The 16,221-nt window shown below is 31.8% G+C and overlaps 1 protein-coding gene across 9 annotated transcripts; it reads right to left on the bottom strand.

Annotated features, from left to right (window-relative positions):
* Positions 1–3,647: 3,647 nt before the first annotated feature.
* On the bottom strand, positions 3,648–13,739 carry LOC127903655 (uncharacterized). Of its 9 annotated transcripts, none has more exons than XM_052444003.1 (12): positions 7,928–13,739; positions 7,450–7,694; positions 6,767–6,859; positions 6,530–6,646; positions 6,083–6,258; positions 5,385–5,665; positions 5,118–5,303; positions 4,926–5,030; positions 4,762–4,834; positions 4,581–4,673; positions 4,417–4,510; positions 3,648–3,949 (listed from the first exon to the last, which is right to left on the bottom strand). In XM_052444003.1, the coding sequence occupies exons 6-12, from the start codon at positions 5,648–5,650 to the stop codon at positions 3,843–3,845; spliced, it is 924 nt and encodes a 307-aa protein (XP_052299963.1). In that variant the 5' UTR covers positions 5,651–5,665; positions 6,083–6,258; positions 6,530–6,646; positions 6,767–6,859; positions 7,450–7,694; positions 7,928–13,739; the 3' UTR covers positions 3,648–3,842. The 9 variants fall into 9 exon arrangements, with proteins under 9 accessions (XP_052299963.1, XP_052299964.1, XP_052299961.1 ...); XM_052443996.1 differs by lacking the exon at positions 6,083–6,258 and having other exon boundaries at positions 3,650–3,949; positions 7,928–12,649; positions 13,482–13,737; XM_052443998.1 differs by lacking the exon at positions 6,083–6,258 and having other exon boundaries at positions 3,650–3,949; positions 7,928–11,340; positions 13,482–13,737.
* Between the last annotated feature and the right edge of the window lie 2,482 nt (positions 13,740–16,221).

Raw genomic sequence — 16,221 nt, 5'->3', positions numbered from 1 at the left:
TGGCAGCTACTCCAAATAGACAATTCAAGAACATTTGTGTGCTTTCTGGATTTACCTATGGCAAACATAAAGAGTTCGTTGAGGCAGCCATAGATCTTGGTCGAAGCATAGCAGCTAGAAAATTACACTTGGTGTATGGAGGAGGTAACCGAGGGTTATCAAAAATGGTCTCAGAAGCAGCTTTTATCAGAGGAAGTCAAGTGTTAGGCATCATCCCAAGAGCCCTAAAACCTTTGGGCAGTTCGTCTGACTCATCAACTGGAGAAGAGTTAGTCGTCTCAGGTATGCAAGAAAGAATAACTGAAATGCTTAATCATGCTGATGCTTTTATTTTCCTTCCAGGAGATCTTGCAACACTAGAGGCACTTATCACACTAGCATCTTGGGCCCATCTGCACATCCACCAGAAACCCATCGGTTTGTTAAATGTCAATAACTTTTATGATGGCTTTATCGCATTTCTTAACCATGCAATAAAAAACTATTTCATTCCTTCTAATGTGAAAAAACTTTTTATTTGTGCTCACACTGCTAATGAGCTACTTGATCTGTTACAAGCTTATAAACCGGAGCCAGACCCCTGAACCTTTGTGTTAGAGCATCCACATAATGATGGTAACAGTAGCCGCAGTCAGAAGTACAAATTAGATTTAACTCTCCGCTTGTAAATATTGTTTTCTGTGTTGCACCACTCAGGTGATGTCTTCTAAACTTTACTTCTTTCATTTCAAACATTGAGGACAATGTTTCGTTCTGGTTGGGGGGAGGGAATAATCGACAATTGTGGAATTTTGGTTAAGTTTTTACTAATTTTTTGTTGTAGAAACTAACTGTTGCTAACTTTTTATGTTGAAGATGGCTGAATATGGAGTGTAGTGACTCTAGAAACGCATCTTCATTGTTTTAAAAAAAATTAAAAAAAAACTAAAAAAAAAATTCAGACATTTTCTTTTTCTTTATTATTTGTTTATGTTTATTTTTCTTCTTTTTAATTTCTCCTCTATAAATATACATTTTCCAACTTTTGAGTCGAAGATGGCTGAATATGGAGTGTAGTTCCTCTAGAAACGTATCTTCTTAAAAAAAAATAAAAAAAAAATCATTTTTGTTTTCTATCATTTTACGTGTAACTTTTCTAATTAGTTTTTATGCATCATTTTCACATTTCTGCATGCATATTTTCCTTTCATGTTTAGAATAGGTTGGGGGGTAGAATGATGTTTAAAAAAAAAAATTGTGTGATTTGTTTTAACATTGAATGACATGATTAATTTCAAATTTTAGTATTTGTATTATCTTTGGTCTTAAGTGATGTTACATTATGTTTGCTACTCTACATGTTGATGTTAGAGACAAATATGAGTTGCTTGAAGGAATGAACATGTCATAATAAGTACCAAGTGGGTTTTTGAGCCTATCATTTTTCTTGGAGAGTAATCATTTTGCCCATTCTTTATATAGCTTAACAGTTTATTATTTTATATACGATCTTTAGATTTCTTTTGAGTTAACCCATAAAAAAAAAATGTGTGTTGCTACATTGGGAGGCCCATCTAACTAGTAGATATGGATGATTATTTAGAGCCCTAAAAGACGATGGAAAGGCCATCTTTGTCCCGTTTGAGCCTTTTTAGCCATCCCTTTTGTGATATATCCATAGTTAACCCTTTTGAGCCTTTAAAAAAAAAAAAAACCTTTCCTTTGTCAACTTATCATCTTGACCCACTCCGATTTGGAGTATTACCCGATATCTTATAAGGTCCATCACTTATTTATGTTTGAGAAAAATGTAAATAATTATGTTGTTTAGTGAAGTTATGCCAAATAAAAGCAAAACAAAAAAACAAAAAAACAAAAGTTGTTGTTTCAAAAGAATAAAAATAAAAATACTAGGTGAAATCCACCTTGCAACTTTAAAAAAAAAAAAAATTCTCTGCACTTTTCTCAAACATACACTTTGTTTTCCTTATTTCCCTTCTTTGTTAGCCATATCCCTAGCCTACGTTACGTCCTAATAAAAGTCCTTCTTGATTTTAGGGAACTATAGTTTGAAGTAGAAGCTAGTTATATGGGCTAAAAAGATGTAGTGATGCATAATTAAAAAAAAAAGATAAATAAAGTGGGTTGACTAACATTTTATTTGACTTGAGATCGTATTATTTCTAAGCTGAGGGCATATTTATTTCATCTTGGTGAGAGCATGTGATAGCACTTCTTTATTATTTTCTCTCTCAATTACCATTCATTGGAGTGACTATTTTTATTGGGTTTAATTTATTTGTGAGAGTGTCACTACTTCCAGTGAGATTTTGGGGTTTGACATGTCATTCTTGAAAGTAGCTATAACAAAGTCTACTGGGCTAATTCATGTGGATGGTTGATGTGGGTGTGATGTTGCTTTAGACTGGAGATATACTTATACTTTTATTTGATTGCTATCATTAATCTGATTGAATAAACACGAGTGTTTCTAAAAAAAAAAAATCATTTTGAATTTGAATTTTGTTTTCGCTTTATTTGCTAGGGACTAGCAATAAGCTGGTTGGGGGGTGTGTTGAGTGTTAGAAAATGCATATTTATAAAGGAGAAAACCGTCATTTTACATTTCAAGTCTTACTAACAACCCTTACTTTTATGTATTTAACCTTCTTGTGATTTAATTACATGTGTTTTATTTTAATTAAGTATTTTATGTATTTTAGGGACATTATAGTCATTTCACAATAAAGGAGAAATCAGACGGCAAAACGGACATCACTTTTGAACTCAGGACGGTCAAAAACCTTAGGAGGAGCATAAAAGGAAAAATGGCACTATTCACATGTACGGTACTATTCACGTGTACGGTACTGTATACGTTACTGTTCACATAGACGGATGATGACGTGGCATTGACCGATGATGTGGCATTGACTGATGAGGTGTCACGATCCTGTTGGACTAAAATTCTTATGTACTGTTGATGGTGACATGGCAGCATATCAGTGGACGAAAAATCTCGCGTACGGTGTATGCATCACACAGGATTATTTTCAACCAAACCGCGTTACTGTTCATCCAGGTAAAACCGCGTTACTGTTCAAAGTCGGGTCAAACCGTGGACTGTTGACTGATGACGTGGCGCAATCCTGAGCGTCCAAACTGTTTTTAATCTGATGGCCATGATTTACTCCATGTATCTATAAAAAGGGGGCCTCTCCCCCCTAATTTGATATCTCTGAATCCATTTTTGGGATCCATTTTCTGTAATTCCTTCTCCATCTTATATTTTCTTCGTATTTTAATAAATTCTCATTTTGCCCCTAGTGCAATTATGAGTGGCTAATTTTCTTTCAAGCTTGGGTTGAAGGTGAAGTCTCAACATGTGTCATGGGCTTTATTTGGTAAATTTATTTTCTCTTCCCCTCTAGTTTTTGTGGATGTTTTGACTTCTCGTCGACAAATAATACTAATCTTGTCTAGTACCGCCTTGGTTTCACCGGCCCTCTAGTATAAGGTTATTATTATTTGGCACGATAAGCCCTTAGCACCATATTGATTAGAGCGTGGTTCATGAGGTGTGGATTCCCCCCTCATGATTTAATTGGCATTAATAAGGATTATTTAGCCCATGATGCATGTTGATACGGATCCAGATACCCAAGTACGTCATCTTAATAGAATTCTCTTCAATTTATTCTCACCATTTCAATTCCAATTTTAGAATTTATTCTCGCCATTTTAATTTAAGTTTTTGCATATCCCAAATCATTTCCACCACAAATCCAATCACCCATTTACAAAATTAATTCTACACAATTAAAATCCACCTCCTCGTGGGATCGACACTCGTCACCATTAGTCTATACTACAATAGATTCGTGCGCTTGCGAGTACATTAAAATTTGCACAACATTAATCGCCTGATCACCAGTAGCATATATAAGCAATGAACAACAGCAACAAGTTCCTGCATACATAGAAATAAAAGAAAATGCATCAACGTAATGAAATTTTGAAATGCTGCTTAGTTACAAATACATAAATGTACATCAATCTTCAAATGAACCAAATTTTATTCATAGTATGCTTACAAATTGGCCCCCCCCCCCCCCCCGAAAAAGCATACACAACATCAACAAACAATAAAACGTACACAAGCATTAGCCAACAAAAATATGTAAACAGAAACCTAAAAAAGCCTAAGCACTTAGAATGCTAACAAATATTAAAAAAACATTAATTAACAACAAAGTCAAACTATTCTATTGCCTATAAACTATAATATTCTAATTAATAAAAATATACTTAAAGAAAAATGGAAATGAGGGAATAATTGCTTATGAAAAATAAAGTGAATATTTGATACCTAATACTCTCTTTTGTATATTCGTAGTATGAAAAAGCCAACTTTCATCCGATAATTATATCACATACCTGAAATAATCACAACTTTTCCAAGAAAAAAAGATGCCCACTCCTTACGGATTTCATCAATCTCTTTTTCATTATAAGTTTTCTTTCCAAAGAACTATAAACAAATTCAAATAAATTAGCTATTATATAAATATAGTACTACATCATAAAAAATGCACACTTACATCTTCTTTTAGCACATTGTTATCAGCAATGATATCTTGCATATAGGACATGACATAAAATCCGCATTCGACATTTTCGGGTTGTCTCGATGCCTAAAAAATTATTCAATTAACTGTATGTTAAGAATATTTATCATTTGAACTCAAATGTGCATGATAATTAATAATTAATTACTTTTACCTTCACTGTAGCCCAATTAACTTTAACTTTATTGCTTGAAGCTGATTCTTTAACATTAAGTCTTGCCATGGCACTGTAGAATGTATGATTATCCATGGTAGAAATTGTCAAAACATACCTTTAATGTCATAAACATATGTAGAAACATATAAAATTTCACTTACTTATTCAAAAGAAGCCTTAGATCCATATGCACTGGTTGTCGCATTGGATCCAAATAGTATATTGTATTAGAATCCATGTCAATAACAATAAGGACCCAATGAAATCTACAACAAATCAAACTTTAATTTTAGTAAAAGATTTTCTTAAAAAAATAATGTGATTAAATAAAATAATAAGGCTCAAGTACTTACTTAGGATTATAAGGCATGAAGCATAACTGTCCAGATTGAATTCCTTCCAATTGGGATACAATGATTTTCGTTCTATCAATTTGAGATTTATTGGTATTTGCTCGACCAGAAAGCGAGACAACATCTGGATTCATGAATTTATACTTCATCGTCATCCCAATCCTCTTTAGTTCCTCATATAACTTCCTATGCAAACAAAAATTTAATAAGTTATACAATAATTAATAATTAAAACATATGCTTGCAAGAAAACCCAATCTTCTTTACATTGTCCATATCATAAGACAATTCACTGTCAACTCCTCGAAGTATGCCAACACACTACAATCCTCTATCGTTATGTATGTGTTGATATCACATTGTCCATAAATCAAATCCTCAAAATATACTTTCTTTCCTTGAAACCTAAGAAGCTCTTGTGCCATGGTAAGAAACCGTTCAATTTCTTCGTATCTTTTCATTTTCAGAATTCTAGAATGCTCTTCTGCCGAAGAAATAATGTGTTCAATATCTTCACTAATCTTCATCCGCATAATTGTTTCATCACCCTAAGTCAAGAAATGTAAATTTATGTTAATTTTCATTCATAAATTAAAAGGAAAATGGCTAGCTCATTTAAATTATCTAACATATTCTAATTACATGGCATAAGATTTTATTATCTGGGGAGGCTTCTTCAATGCCAACATACGGTATGGTTTTATGACTGTCACTTTCTTCTTCCACATGGATCGCTCTTTTTTTGCTTTCCTCATTTTCAATGACATTGTAAACTCTTTTTTTAAGTTGTTTTTCATTCAAATCATCTTCCTATCTCATAAAATTAAAAAATGATCAGCATAAAACAAATTATCTATATAATAAACCATGAAGAAATTCAAAATTAGTTCAACTTACATCTAAAAACACTCAGAACATCAAGCATAAAATAGAATAAGTGAAGGAGTAACATATCATATACTTACATCATCATTATCTGAGGAGACAGCATCTATATCTAATTACTGGCCAACCTTCTTACTACTAATCTTCATATTAGAACTCACACCTTCAGAATCCTTGCCACTTATATTCAAATGTGCAGAAATATGTTTTAGTTGACTTTTAATTTCACATAATGTCTCTTGAAAAATGTTTCCTTCTGCATTCATTGAACAATTAGTTTTCACAGTATCAAAGTACATTGAAGCAGTAATAAACTTCCCTAAGCCTTGCATATGGCCAGTAACAGGAGGTTTGCCTAATGCTTTAGTAAGAATATCATCCCTTTACTCAACTTTCATTACTCGTTTCTTTACTTCCCTAGCCAAATTATCCTAAAACCGAAACCAAATATTAATGAATCCAACATAATTTCCAAATTTTCCCTCAAAAAATAGTATAAATTCATGAACAACATCAATAATTCTTACAATCTTATTAACAATGGGTAATGCTTCAGGTTTAAACTCTCCAGACTTGCTTTTGCGTCCTTCCTTCCATAAAATGCTTCTATCAATTTGTAATTCAGATAGGCCTGTCTCTTTCATCTATTTAGAAAAGTATCAAGAATTAATTACATGAAATAAAAAGAAGGTTAATAATTAATTTAATTATTAATTGAAACTTCACAATTGAGACAATTAATTTTGGAATAAGTTATCACTTACAATTTTCTTAACTACCCTCTTATAACCACCAGAACCCAAGCTATGATTATACTGGTTTTGCTTTCAAGCATCTTGTGCTTTTCTCCGTTGCTCCTGTACATTGAAATGATTGTAAAACATAGACATTACATATGGACTATAGCAAAGATACAATGATAAGGATGTTATAACCTGTATCAATACCTCAAAATTAAGTGATAGTTTTTTATCCACAAACTCTTTCCAATAATGATCTTTGATATACTGATAGTTCAATGGCGGTTTCTGTAATTCTCTACGATTATGCTTGTTCGGGACAATATAAGCAACATACAAGTTGTGACGAAATTGTCTATGTGTTGTTCCCATTTGCATGATAACTTGTTTTTTGGAGCATACATCCACTTTAAATAGTTTCTACAATTAAACATGCTAAAAAAATGAATAACTGAAAACAACATGTGAAACTATTTATATTTTTAAATGATACGAATAAAATTGTAAATAATCAAACCATAAGCTGTTATCATTTTCAAAAAGCATTGTATCAACCAAAATCAATATCACAATCTGAAAAACCATGCCTCGTATAGAACTATACAAAGGTTTACACACATCAAGTAAACTACTATCCTTTTATTGACCTAAAGAATTAACTACAAAACTTATTCTCCTTTAAGTTTTTTGAATACATGAAACATTACCTGGATGTATTTCCATAACTCCTTTATAAATTTGAGGAACTTTACGCCAATCATTGTACACGATAGGTATCACTTGACGTGCCAACATACCAATAGTTTGGTCCATGTCAATGGCCTCAGCTCCACAATGAATTCCTCTCTCATTATATTCAACCACGATCTGACCACTATTTGATTGTCTTTTAAATACACTAGCTTTTTTAGTGATTCCTCTTGAAGGTCGACCATTAAGATCCAATGGATCACTATCATTATTTTCACCACCATAAGAATTGTTTCCGATTCACACATTTTGTTAGAAAAGAAACATAAAAATCATTAGTATCGGTCAAACATAACAGAAAATTTTAACTACAAAATGAAAAATAAACATTAATCATAGATAATGAATGTATTAACAACCACTGAAAAAATTTAATAAAAATAAAACTAACAATATTAATTACTACTAAAAATAAAATAAAAAAAAAACACTTACTATAATGTGAATTTAATATGCCATATTCTGTTGATTGTTAATTATCAACTCTAACACTTCGCCAGCCTGGACGATGATAGATTTTAACATCATCATCTTCCTTATCAAACGAATTAATTGTTGGTGCTTCATTTAAAAAGGGAGGATGTTAGATGATGTTGTCTCCCTCAACTTTATTTGCCACAGATTCATTGACCTTTTGGGCCATGGCACACACAACTGAAAGACGTTCATCACGTTGATCAGGAACATAGAATACTTGTTTTGCTTGAGAAGCTAAGATAAACAAATCATTTTTGTGACCTATCCGATCGAGTTCAACAGAGGTGAAACCAAGATCATTAACATGAATACTGTTGCCACTGTCAACCCAATCGACCATAAACACCAACACCTTGAACATAGTATAATCAATATCCCATATCTCATTGATAACCCCATAATATGTCATGTCACTAACTATAGGATTTTTGTATTTAGCACTTGCAATTTGCATTGTGTTTGCCACAATAGTTACACTACTATTTTGAGTCACTTGATTCGTATCTCGATCTCGTGCTAGAAAATAAAACTCATTTATGAGATACCCTGGATATTTAATCACATTTGGGCGAGGTCCTTGTGATAACCACCATAATGAATTTGAAACTAATTCATCATTTAATTGTGCGTTTGACACCTACATGTATTAGATTTATTAGTATTGTATTACTAAAAGGGTAAAGATTTTCCTTATTTAAAAGAACTTGGACAGCAACAAACCTTCTCATCCAACCAGTAAGTAAAGGTACGATGGTGCTGGTCTTGTAACCATTTTGTATTTTTTTATTTACGAGGATATTATTTCTTTAACCACCTCATGTGTTCACTAAAAAAATGTAACATGGACATGAATCTTTATAAATTATAATTTTTAAATGACAAAGCATATCAAAAAGTTAAAAGATTCTTACTCAATATAAGGTTGAACCTCTACTGTGTTTTGTAACACATAACAATGTGCTTGCTCCAACAGTTCATGACGAACTTCTACTATTACTCCACTTGTTAAAGGCTTTTCAATTAACATCATGTCTTTTTGTTCAGGGGGATTTCCAATTGCATTTAAAACTGATAGGAAATCAGCACAAAATTCCATTGCTTCTTCAACCATGTAACACTCAGCTATGCATCCTTCAGGACGGTTATGATTACGGACATAACTTTTCAAAGGTTTCATTTCCCTTTCAAATGGGTACATCCACCTAAGACACACTGGACCACAAAGCCTAACTTCTTCTACTAGGTGAATAGTCAAATGAATCATGATGTCAAAAAAGCAAGGCATAAATGTTTTTTCCAACACACACAGAGTTTCAATGATGTCAAGTTGTAATTGATGAAGCTTATTTGGGTCAACGAAATTAGTGCACAAAGCATTGAAGAAAAAGCAAAGTCTTATGATGACATATCTAACATGTTCTGGTAAAATTGACCTTATTGCTAAGGGTAAGATTTGTTGCATTAGAACATGACAATAATGAGATTTTAATCCATGAAGCTTCAAATCTGACATAGATACAAGATTTTTCAAGTTTGAACAGTATCCTTCAGGGACTTTGATATCTATTAAGGCTTGGCAAAACTTCATTTTCTCCTCTCTGCTTAATGTGAAACAAGCTGGTGGTAAAACTGTACTACTTCCCTCATTTTTTGGAGTTAACTCAGGCCTAATCTTTAACTCTACAAGATCTAATCTCGCTTTAAGACCATCTTTATTCTTACCCAGAATATTTAATAGAGTGCCATAAATGCTCTCACATACATTGTTTTCAATATAAATCACATCTAATAAAAAAAAATTGATTTCTTTTTATAACACACCTTTACATCACCTTTTACACTACTTCCCGATTTTTTTGTTTCATTTTTTTCTTGTTCTTCCTATATGTGTAGTCAATGCCATGAACCATCTTTAAAATTTGCTCACCAGTCAATGGTTTAAGAGGGAACTCAGTCTCTACCTTATTGTTAGATACTCTTGTTTTGTCTCTAAAGAATGACCACGTGGAAGAAATCGTCAGTGGCCCATATATATCATTTTATTACTATGCGACAGCCACTGTGCAGCAGTTCCTTCCTTGTAAATTGGACAAGCATAGCATCCCTTTGTAACACAACCAGATAAATTACCATATGCAGGGAAGTCGCTTATAGTCCACATTAACATGGCACGTAAAATGAAAGATTCTTGCTTACTCACATCATAGGCTTTAATGCCCACATCCCATAAAATTTTCAAATCATCAATCAATGGTGCTAAGTAAACATCAATATCATTTACGGGTTGTCACGGCCCAGAGATCAATAAAGACAACATCAAGAACTTTCTTTTCATGCACAACCAAGGTGGAAGGTTATAATTAACAAGTATAACTGGCCAGCAACTATACTGGCTACTGAGGGTACCAAAAGGATTGATCCCATCAGAACAAAGAGCAAACCTAACATTTTTAATCTCAGAGGCAAAATCAGGCCATAATTTGTCAACTAATTTCCATGAAGGAGGGGTAGCAGGATGACGAAGCATACCATCATTTTCTCTACCATGTGCATGCCAAGTTAAGTCCTTTGCAGTTTCAGGAGATTGAAACAAGCGTCTCAACCTAGGAACGATAGGAAAATACCACAGGACCTTTGCAGGAACCTTTAGTTTTTTTTTATCTATGTGCTTACTTTGATTCTTCCATCTTGATTGCCCACAAGAAGGGCATTCAACAAGATTCTCGTAGTTCTTTCGATAGAGAATACAATCATTGGGACATACATGTATTTTCTCATATTGTACACCTAATACACTCATTTTTTTTTAGCCTCATAAATTGATAAAGGTAATAGATTCTCTTCTGGAAAAATATCTTGAAGGCAAATGAGCAATTCTGAAAAACTTTTATCTGACCACCTATATCTCCCTTTTACATTGTACAATTTCAACAAACCAGATAACTTTGTATATTTAGTGCAACTAGGATATAAAGGCTTCTCAGCATCTTCTAATAAATCCCACAATGACTCAACATCATTATCACAATATTTAAATACATCATGCACCATTTCAACAGTGGCAGCAAAGTCATTGTTGGTATTTTGGTCATTATAGTGGTCTTCGCATGAGAATGTTGCCTTCTCTCCATGCCAAGACCAATCTTTGTAACTTCCATCAATACCATTCACAAAGAGATGATCTACTACCTCTCGAGGTGTTCGATATATCATGTTCACACATTTTTCACATGGACATCTTATAAAGTTAGGGTTATCAGAATTTTTAATGGCATACTTAATAAAGCTGGCAACCCCTTTTTCATAAGCAATGGACTGCCTATTGGATGACATCCATGATTTATCCATTGTATGAAGTAGAAAATATCTCCCTGAAAAGACATGATATATTTAATTATTTAATTAATTTAATGAGTATTAATTATATAATAGGAGTAGAAAGATTAAAAAAATTAAGTAATAGTAATAATAGTGGGTGCCATTTATTTGGAATGTAAACTTTCTTATATTAAAAGCAAGAGATCTAAGGCTTGACTAACATAGGTGGGAAGAAATTAATTGGATTGCCATTACGTTAAATAAAATAAAAGATAATAGTATTATTAAGTAGTACCTCCTTACTATTCCTATATTAGTCATTAATCATTATTTTTCCGAATAAATCATGAAAACAACAATTTGGATATTTGAATATAAGAAATAATTGTTTAAGAACATATTTTATATAATAGGTGCTTGTAGCTTTTACCAATAAAACATATTCTTTTATGAATTAGCTCTGTCACTTTAATATTTTGATACTTTGGACCAATTTTTACTATATTCTCTTTTGATTTTGAACATATTTTTTATATGAATTAGCTCTGTCACTTTAATATTTTGATACTTTGGACCAATTTTTACTATATTCTCTTTTGATTTTGAACATATTTTTTATATGAACAATTTTTATGACACTGTTTTCCTTATCTTTTACTACTTTTACTATTAATTTCAGTCGAAAAAACTTTTCCTCTGTACTTGTGTACATTTTATTTTTCCAACTTTTTTTAACGAATGAAGAAGGTGGCTATAATTTGTCATACAAAGTGTTAAGAATAAAGATGTTAATTAGTTGTACATCTTTAACAGTTACTTGATTTTCTAATAAATCCAAAACATATGAATGATCAACTACAAAGTATGAATTATTACTTGAAACCATATGCAAAAGCTCGACTTTGTACTAAAAGCACATAAATAATTATTCATCATTGTTGTATTAGTAAAGGTGTCATCTAGCACATGCTATATTCCAAACACAAAGACAAAACTATAATTAACATACTTTGCACATGCTATATTCCAAACACAAAGACAAAACTATAATTAACATACTTTGCACTAAAAGCACATAAATAAATTATTCATCATTGATGTATTAGTAAAGGGGTCATGTAGCACATGCTATATTCCAAACACAAAGGCAAAACTATAATTAACACATAAACAAACAATATTATTAAAAATCAACGTTAAATAATCCAAATAAAAGAAAATAACTCAATGCAATGGAAAATTTTCTAATTCAAATCAACTCAATTCACACAAAATAACTTATAATGAAGAAAATAGCTTTTTGAAAATTGGAAGCACCGTAAAACTCCACAACTCTACAAAGCAGCAGTAACCAAGACAAGCCTGAAGCCAAGAAAAAAATCTCATAATATGAAACAAAACAAATATTTAACTCCAGAGAGCTTAAATTTAATTGTCATTGCAAGGGAATTTTAGAAAATACAAAAAGCTATATGTGCCAAGATCAAAAAAAGTAAAATTCCTTAAAATGTAGCAAACAAACTTTAGAAAATAATTCCTCTCATTTTATTTATTCTACTACTACTACCGTCATCTGTAATGAATCATCATTCCTTTTAATTTATGCATCTATTGAATTCTCTTTTTTCTTCTAATTGCAATACAAATAAATTAGAATATCAAATAATATTTTTTTTCTAAGTGTACTTTCTTCTGGTTGTAAAAGAAAAAGGGACCACAATTTCATTAGCCAACAAAAAGTCAAACACAAAGATTGGAACCACATCAATTATGAAATAAGCCAAAAAAGAAAACCAACACTTGTATTCTAAAATAAAAACCCAATTCAATATAAGTGGAGCTTCAAGGGACCACTATCATTGTACAAAATTACTGAAATTTGACCATAGTTTATAAATACAAAAGCACAAATCCGTTGTCTTTTGTCTATTAAAAACCTCAAAATGTGCAAATTTTCAAATACCCAAGAATCAAAAAGGGACCACACTCTCATTTTTAATTCAATGTGTTCCCCACAAATGTTTCCCTTAGCAACGAAGCCAAACAATTTTGCATAAAGAGACAAACAGCTTTGAAAACCCTAGGTCCCAAAATCATTGGCACCACTAAATTTAGGCATAATCAGCACAAACGTTAAAAAAAAAAAAAAAGCGAGAGAGATAGAGAAAGAACTAAAAAGTGATTCTGATTTTACCTAAAATTGTAGGATAAACTTTAAAAGCTTCAGTAGGTCACGTCAATCATCCTTCGAACCATGAATTTTCTTTAACCAAAATAGAAGCTTTCGAAACCGGTCCCAAATTTCGTCTTTAAGTGCAAAGAATAGATTTTGTTTCTACAAAAACTAGAATTCTAAATTGGATCATGAAGTATATATATATATTTTTTTGTTTTTACTGAGAGAGAAGGTTGTCGAGTATAGAGAATGAGAGGAGAAAAAATTTTCTAAGTCAAAATAGTTACAGCCTTTCCCTTGTTATTTAGTAAAACGACGTAGTTTACTCTGTATAAAACTACACCATTTTAATTCAAGAGAATCTTTTACTAATAATTTCTGAAATAAATAAATAAATAAAGAAATACGCGCCTAAAATTTAGGCGCCATTATATATCACAAAAAAATTATAATAGAATATTAATTTTTTATTTGCATACGTGGCGAAATAAGTTCTATATAGTTAATTTATTTGACAGAATTTTGTCAAGTCTTACTAACAATAAAAAAATTGATGTTCTTATTTAGTGCTGATGTGGAATAAAACATAAAAATAAATAAATACATCGTTTATTCATGTCGATGTGGCATGAAGATTTAATTCCGTGACAAAAATTATGTCAGGGAGCACTTCAATTATCATTCCGTGATAGAGTTCTGTCACTAATTTTTGTTAAAGTAATCAAAATTTTCAAACCTCAAGCTTGTGCCTGGTTCTATCTGTCAAAAAATCTAATCCACATATATTTGTCACAAGACTTTGTCAATTCCAAACTTCTAATAACAAAATTTTGTCACAAAAACCTCATTTTTTTAGTAGTGATTATTGACACATAATAATTAGGACTGAAACTAGAACTCAGTTGTTGAGATCTCTAAGATTATTAGTTGACCTTTTGTACAAGTAGCTGCCAGTAATTGATCAATTAAAAAAAGGCAGAGTTACATACATTTCAAGGCCACCCTAGTGAAGAAAATTACATGAAAAATAAACAAATTCACCCATTTTATGTGAATCTTATATTTGGAACCTCTCATGTTTCACCTAACTTTGTTATAGCCTATAAAATTTTACGATTATCTATTATAACCCCTACTCACACTCACACTAGTCACACGAATACATCACACACTTTCCCAATCTCAAATCACAAGAGCAAAGTACCAAACTCACAAACCCTAAGTCAGACAACACCGTTAACCGCGCGGCATGAATATTCTACCATGCCAATGCTCGCCGGCTACAATTAGCCAACATTGTAAGCCCATCGTCAGCTGCTCCAAGCTGACATGCATGACTGCACTTGGCTTCCATCCCACCACCAGCCAACTAGTCGGGCATTGTCTCACAGTTTCCTGTCAGTTTTAATGCATTTAAATTTTATTGTATATGGGGAGGTTATATCCTTTTTTAATTCGAATTACTTAAAAATCTTTAAAAAAATATAGTTATGAGGTTATACGGATTTTTATTTATATAATCTCAAAAACAATTTTGGTCAGAAATGCAAATGATCCCGAACCAACCCGAAATGCAAATCATCAAGTTTTCTTTCAAGTCGGATTTTTTATTTCAATAATGGAGTTGGGCTGGGGCTTGGCCAAACTCGAACTTGACCCGACCAATTGTCATTCCTATTGATAGTGTACTTAAGTTATTTTGTGACAATAAATTAGCAGTGCTATATTCCAATAACAACAGAAACTCGACGAAGTCAAAGGATATAGACATCAAATTCTTAGTTGTTAAAGAAAAAGTTCAGAGTGGACAGTTGTTTGTAGAGCATATTGACATAAACTCCATGATTGTAAATTTGCTTACTAAGGGAATCCCATCTAAAATATTTCATGAGCACACTGGTCGTATGGATATCGTCTCATTATAAAATATTTAGTTTTAATGGAAGTTTATGATTATAGATACTTTGATGATATAAATATTTTTCTGTAGAAATAAAGTTCACATTCTGATTTTGGTATGGTTTAATCTCATTAAGGTTTAAAGTAGACCGTTTAGAAATAAGTATGTTAAGATCACTTTGTATAAATTTTTCATACTACACATTCACATCATGATCCATGTCATTCAGTTATATTGGTATAGTGACCATTGATAAGTCAAGCTACAATAGTTTTAACAAAGGCAGCTTGATCATATATTAGTATTATTGATGGACCAAATTGATTATAGACACATTTCAGTAATGACAGTAAAGTTGAGCTCATATAATTATTTTTACAATGCATAATTATAAAGGTACACATATAGTCCAAAAGGGAGATTGTTGGATCCTTAATCCAACGTTGTTAGATCTTTAATCCAACATAAGGCTTTTTGTGAATAATTATGTGTTGGAGACTGTGTTATAAGGTTAAGCCCAATTAAAAGTGATCTATTAAGGTTAGACTGTGTTATAAGGTTAAGCTCAATTAAAAGTGATCTATTAAGGTTTTCAGTAATTTGAGATTTAATGTATCTAATAGGGTATAAGCCTTTATTAATGTGTAGAGACTTAAGTGTAATTTTTATTTCTGTGATGGGCTGAAATAAGAATACCTAAAGATAACAAGAAAGTTATATGTATATAAATGGTTATGGTCCTTAGGTTCCACGTAACATTCTATTCTTTTTTTTTTATTGAAAGAGTGTAATGAAAAACTTAAAGGATTCTCTCAGAAAAAGTATTGATTTGGAAGGCTAACCACAAGAATATAGATG

The sequence above is a fragment of the Citrus sinensis genome, chromosome 7 (assembly GCF_022201045.2).
Source record: "Citrus sinensis cultivar Valencia sweet orange chromosome 7, DVS_A1.0, whole genome shotgun sequence".
Classification (NCBI taxonomy): Eukaryota; Viridiplantae; Streptophyta; class Magnoliopsida; order Sapindales; family Rutaceae; genus Citrus; species Citrus sinensis.
Note: the sequence above shows the minus strand (reverse complement) of the source record. Positions and strands in the feature narration are given on the sequence as shown.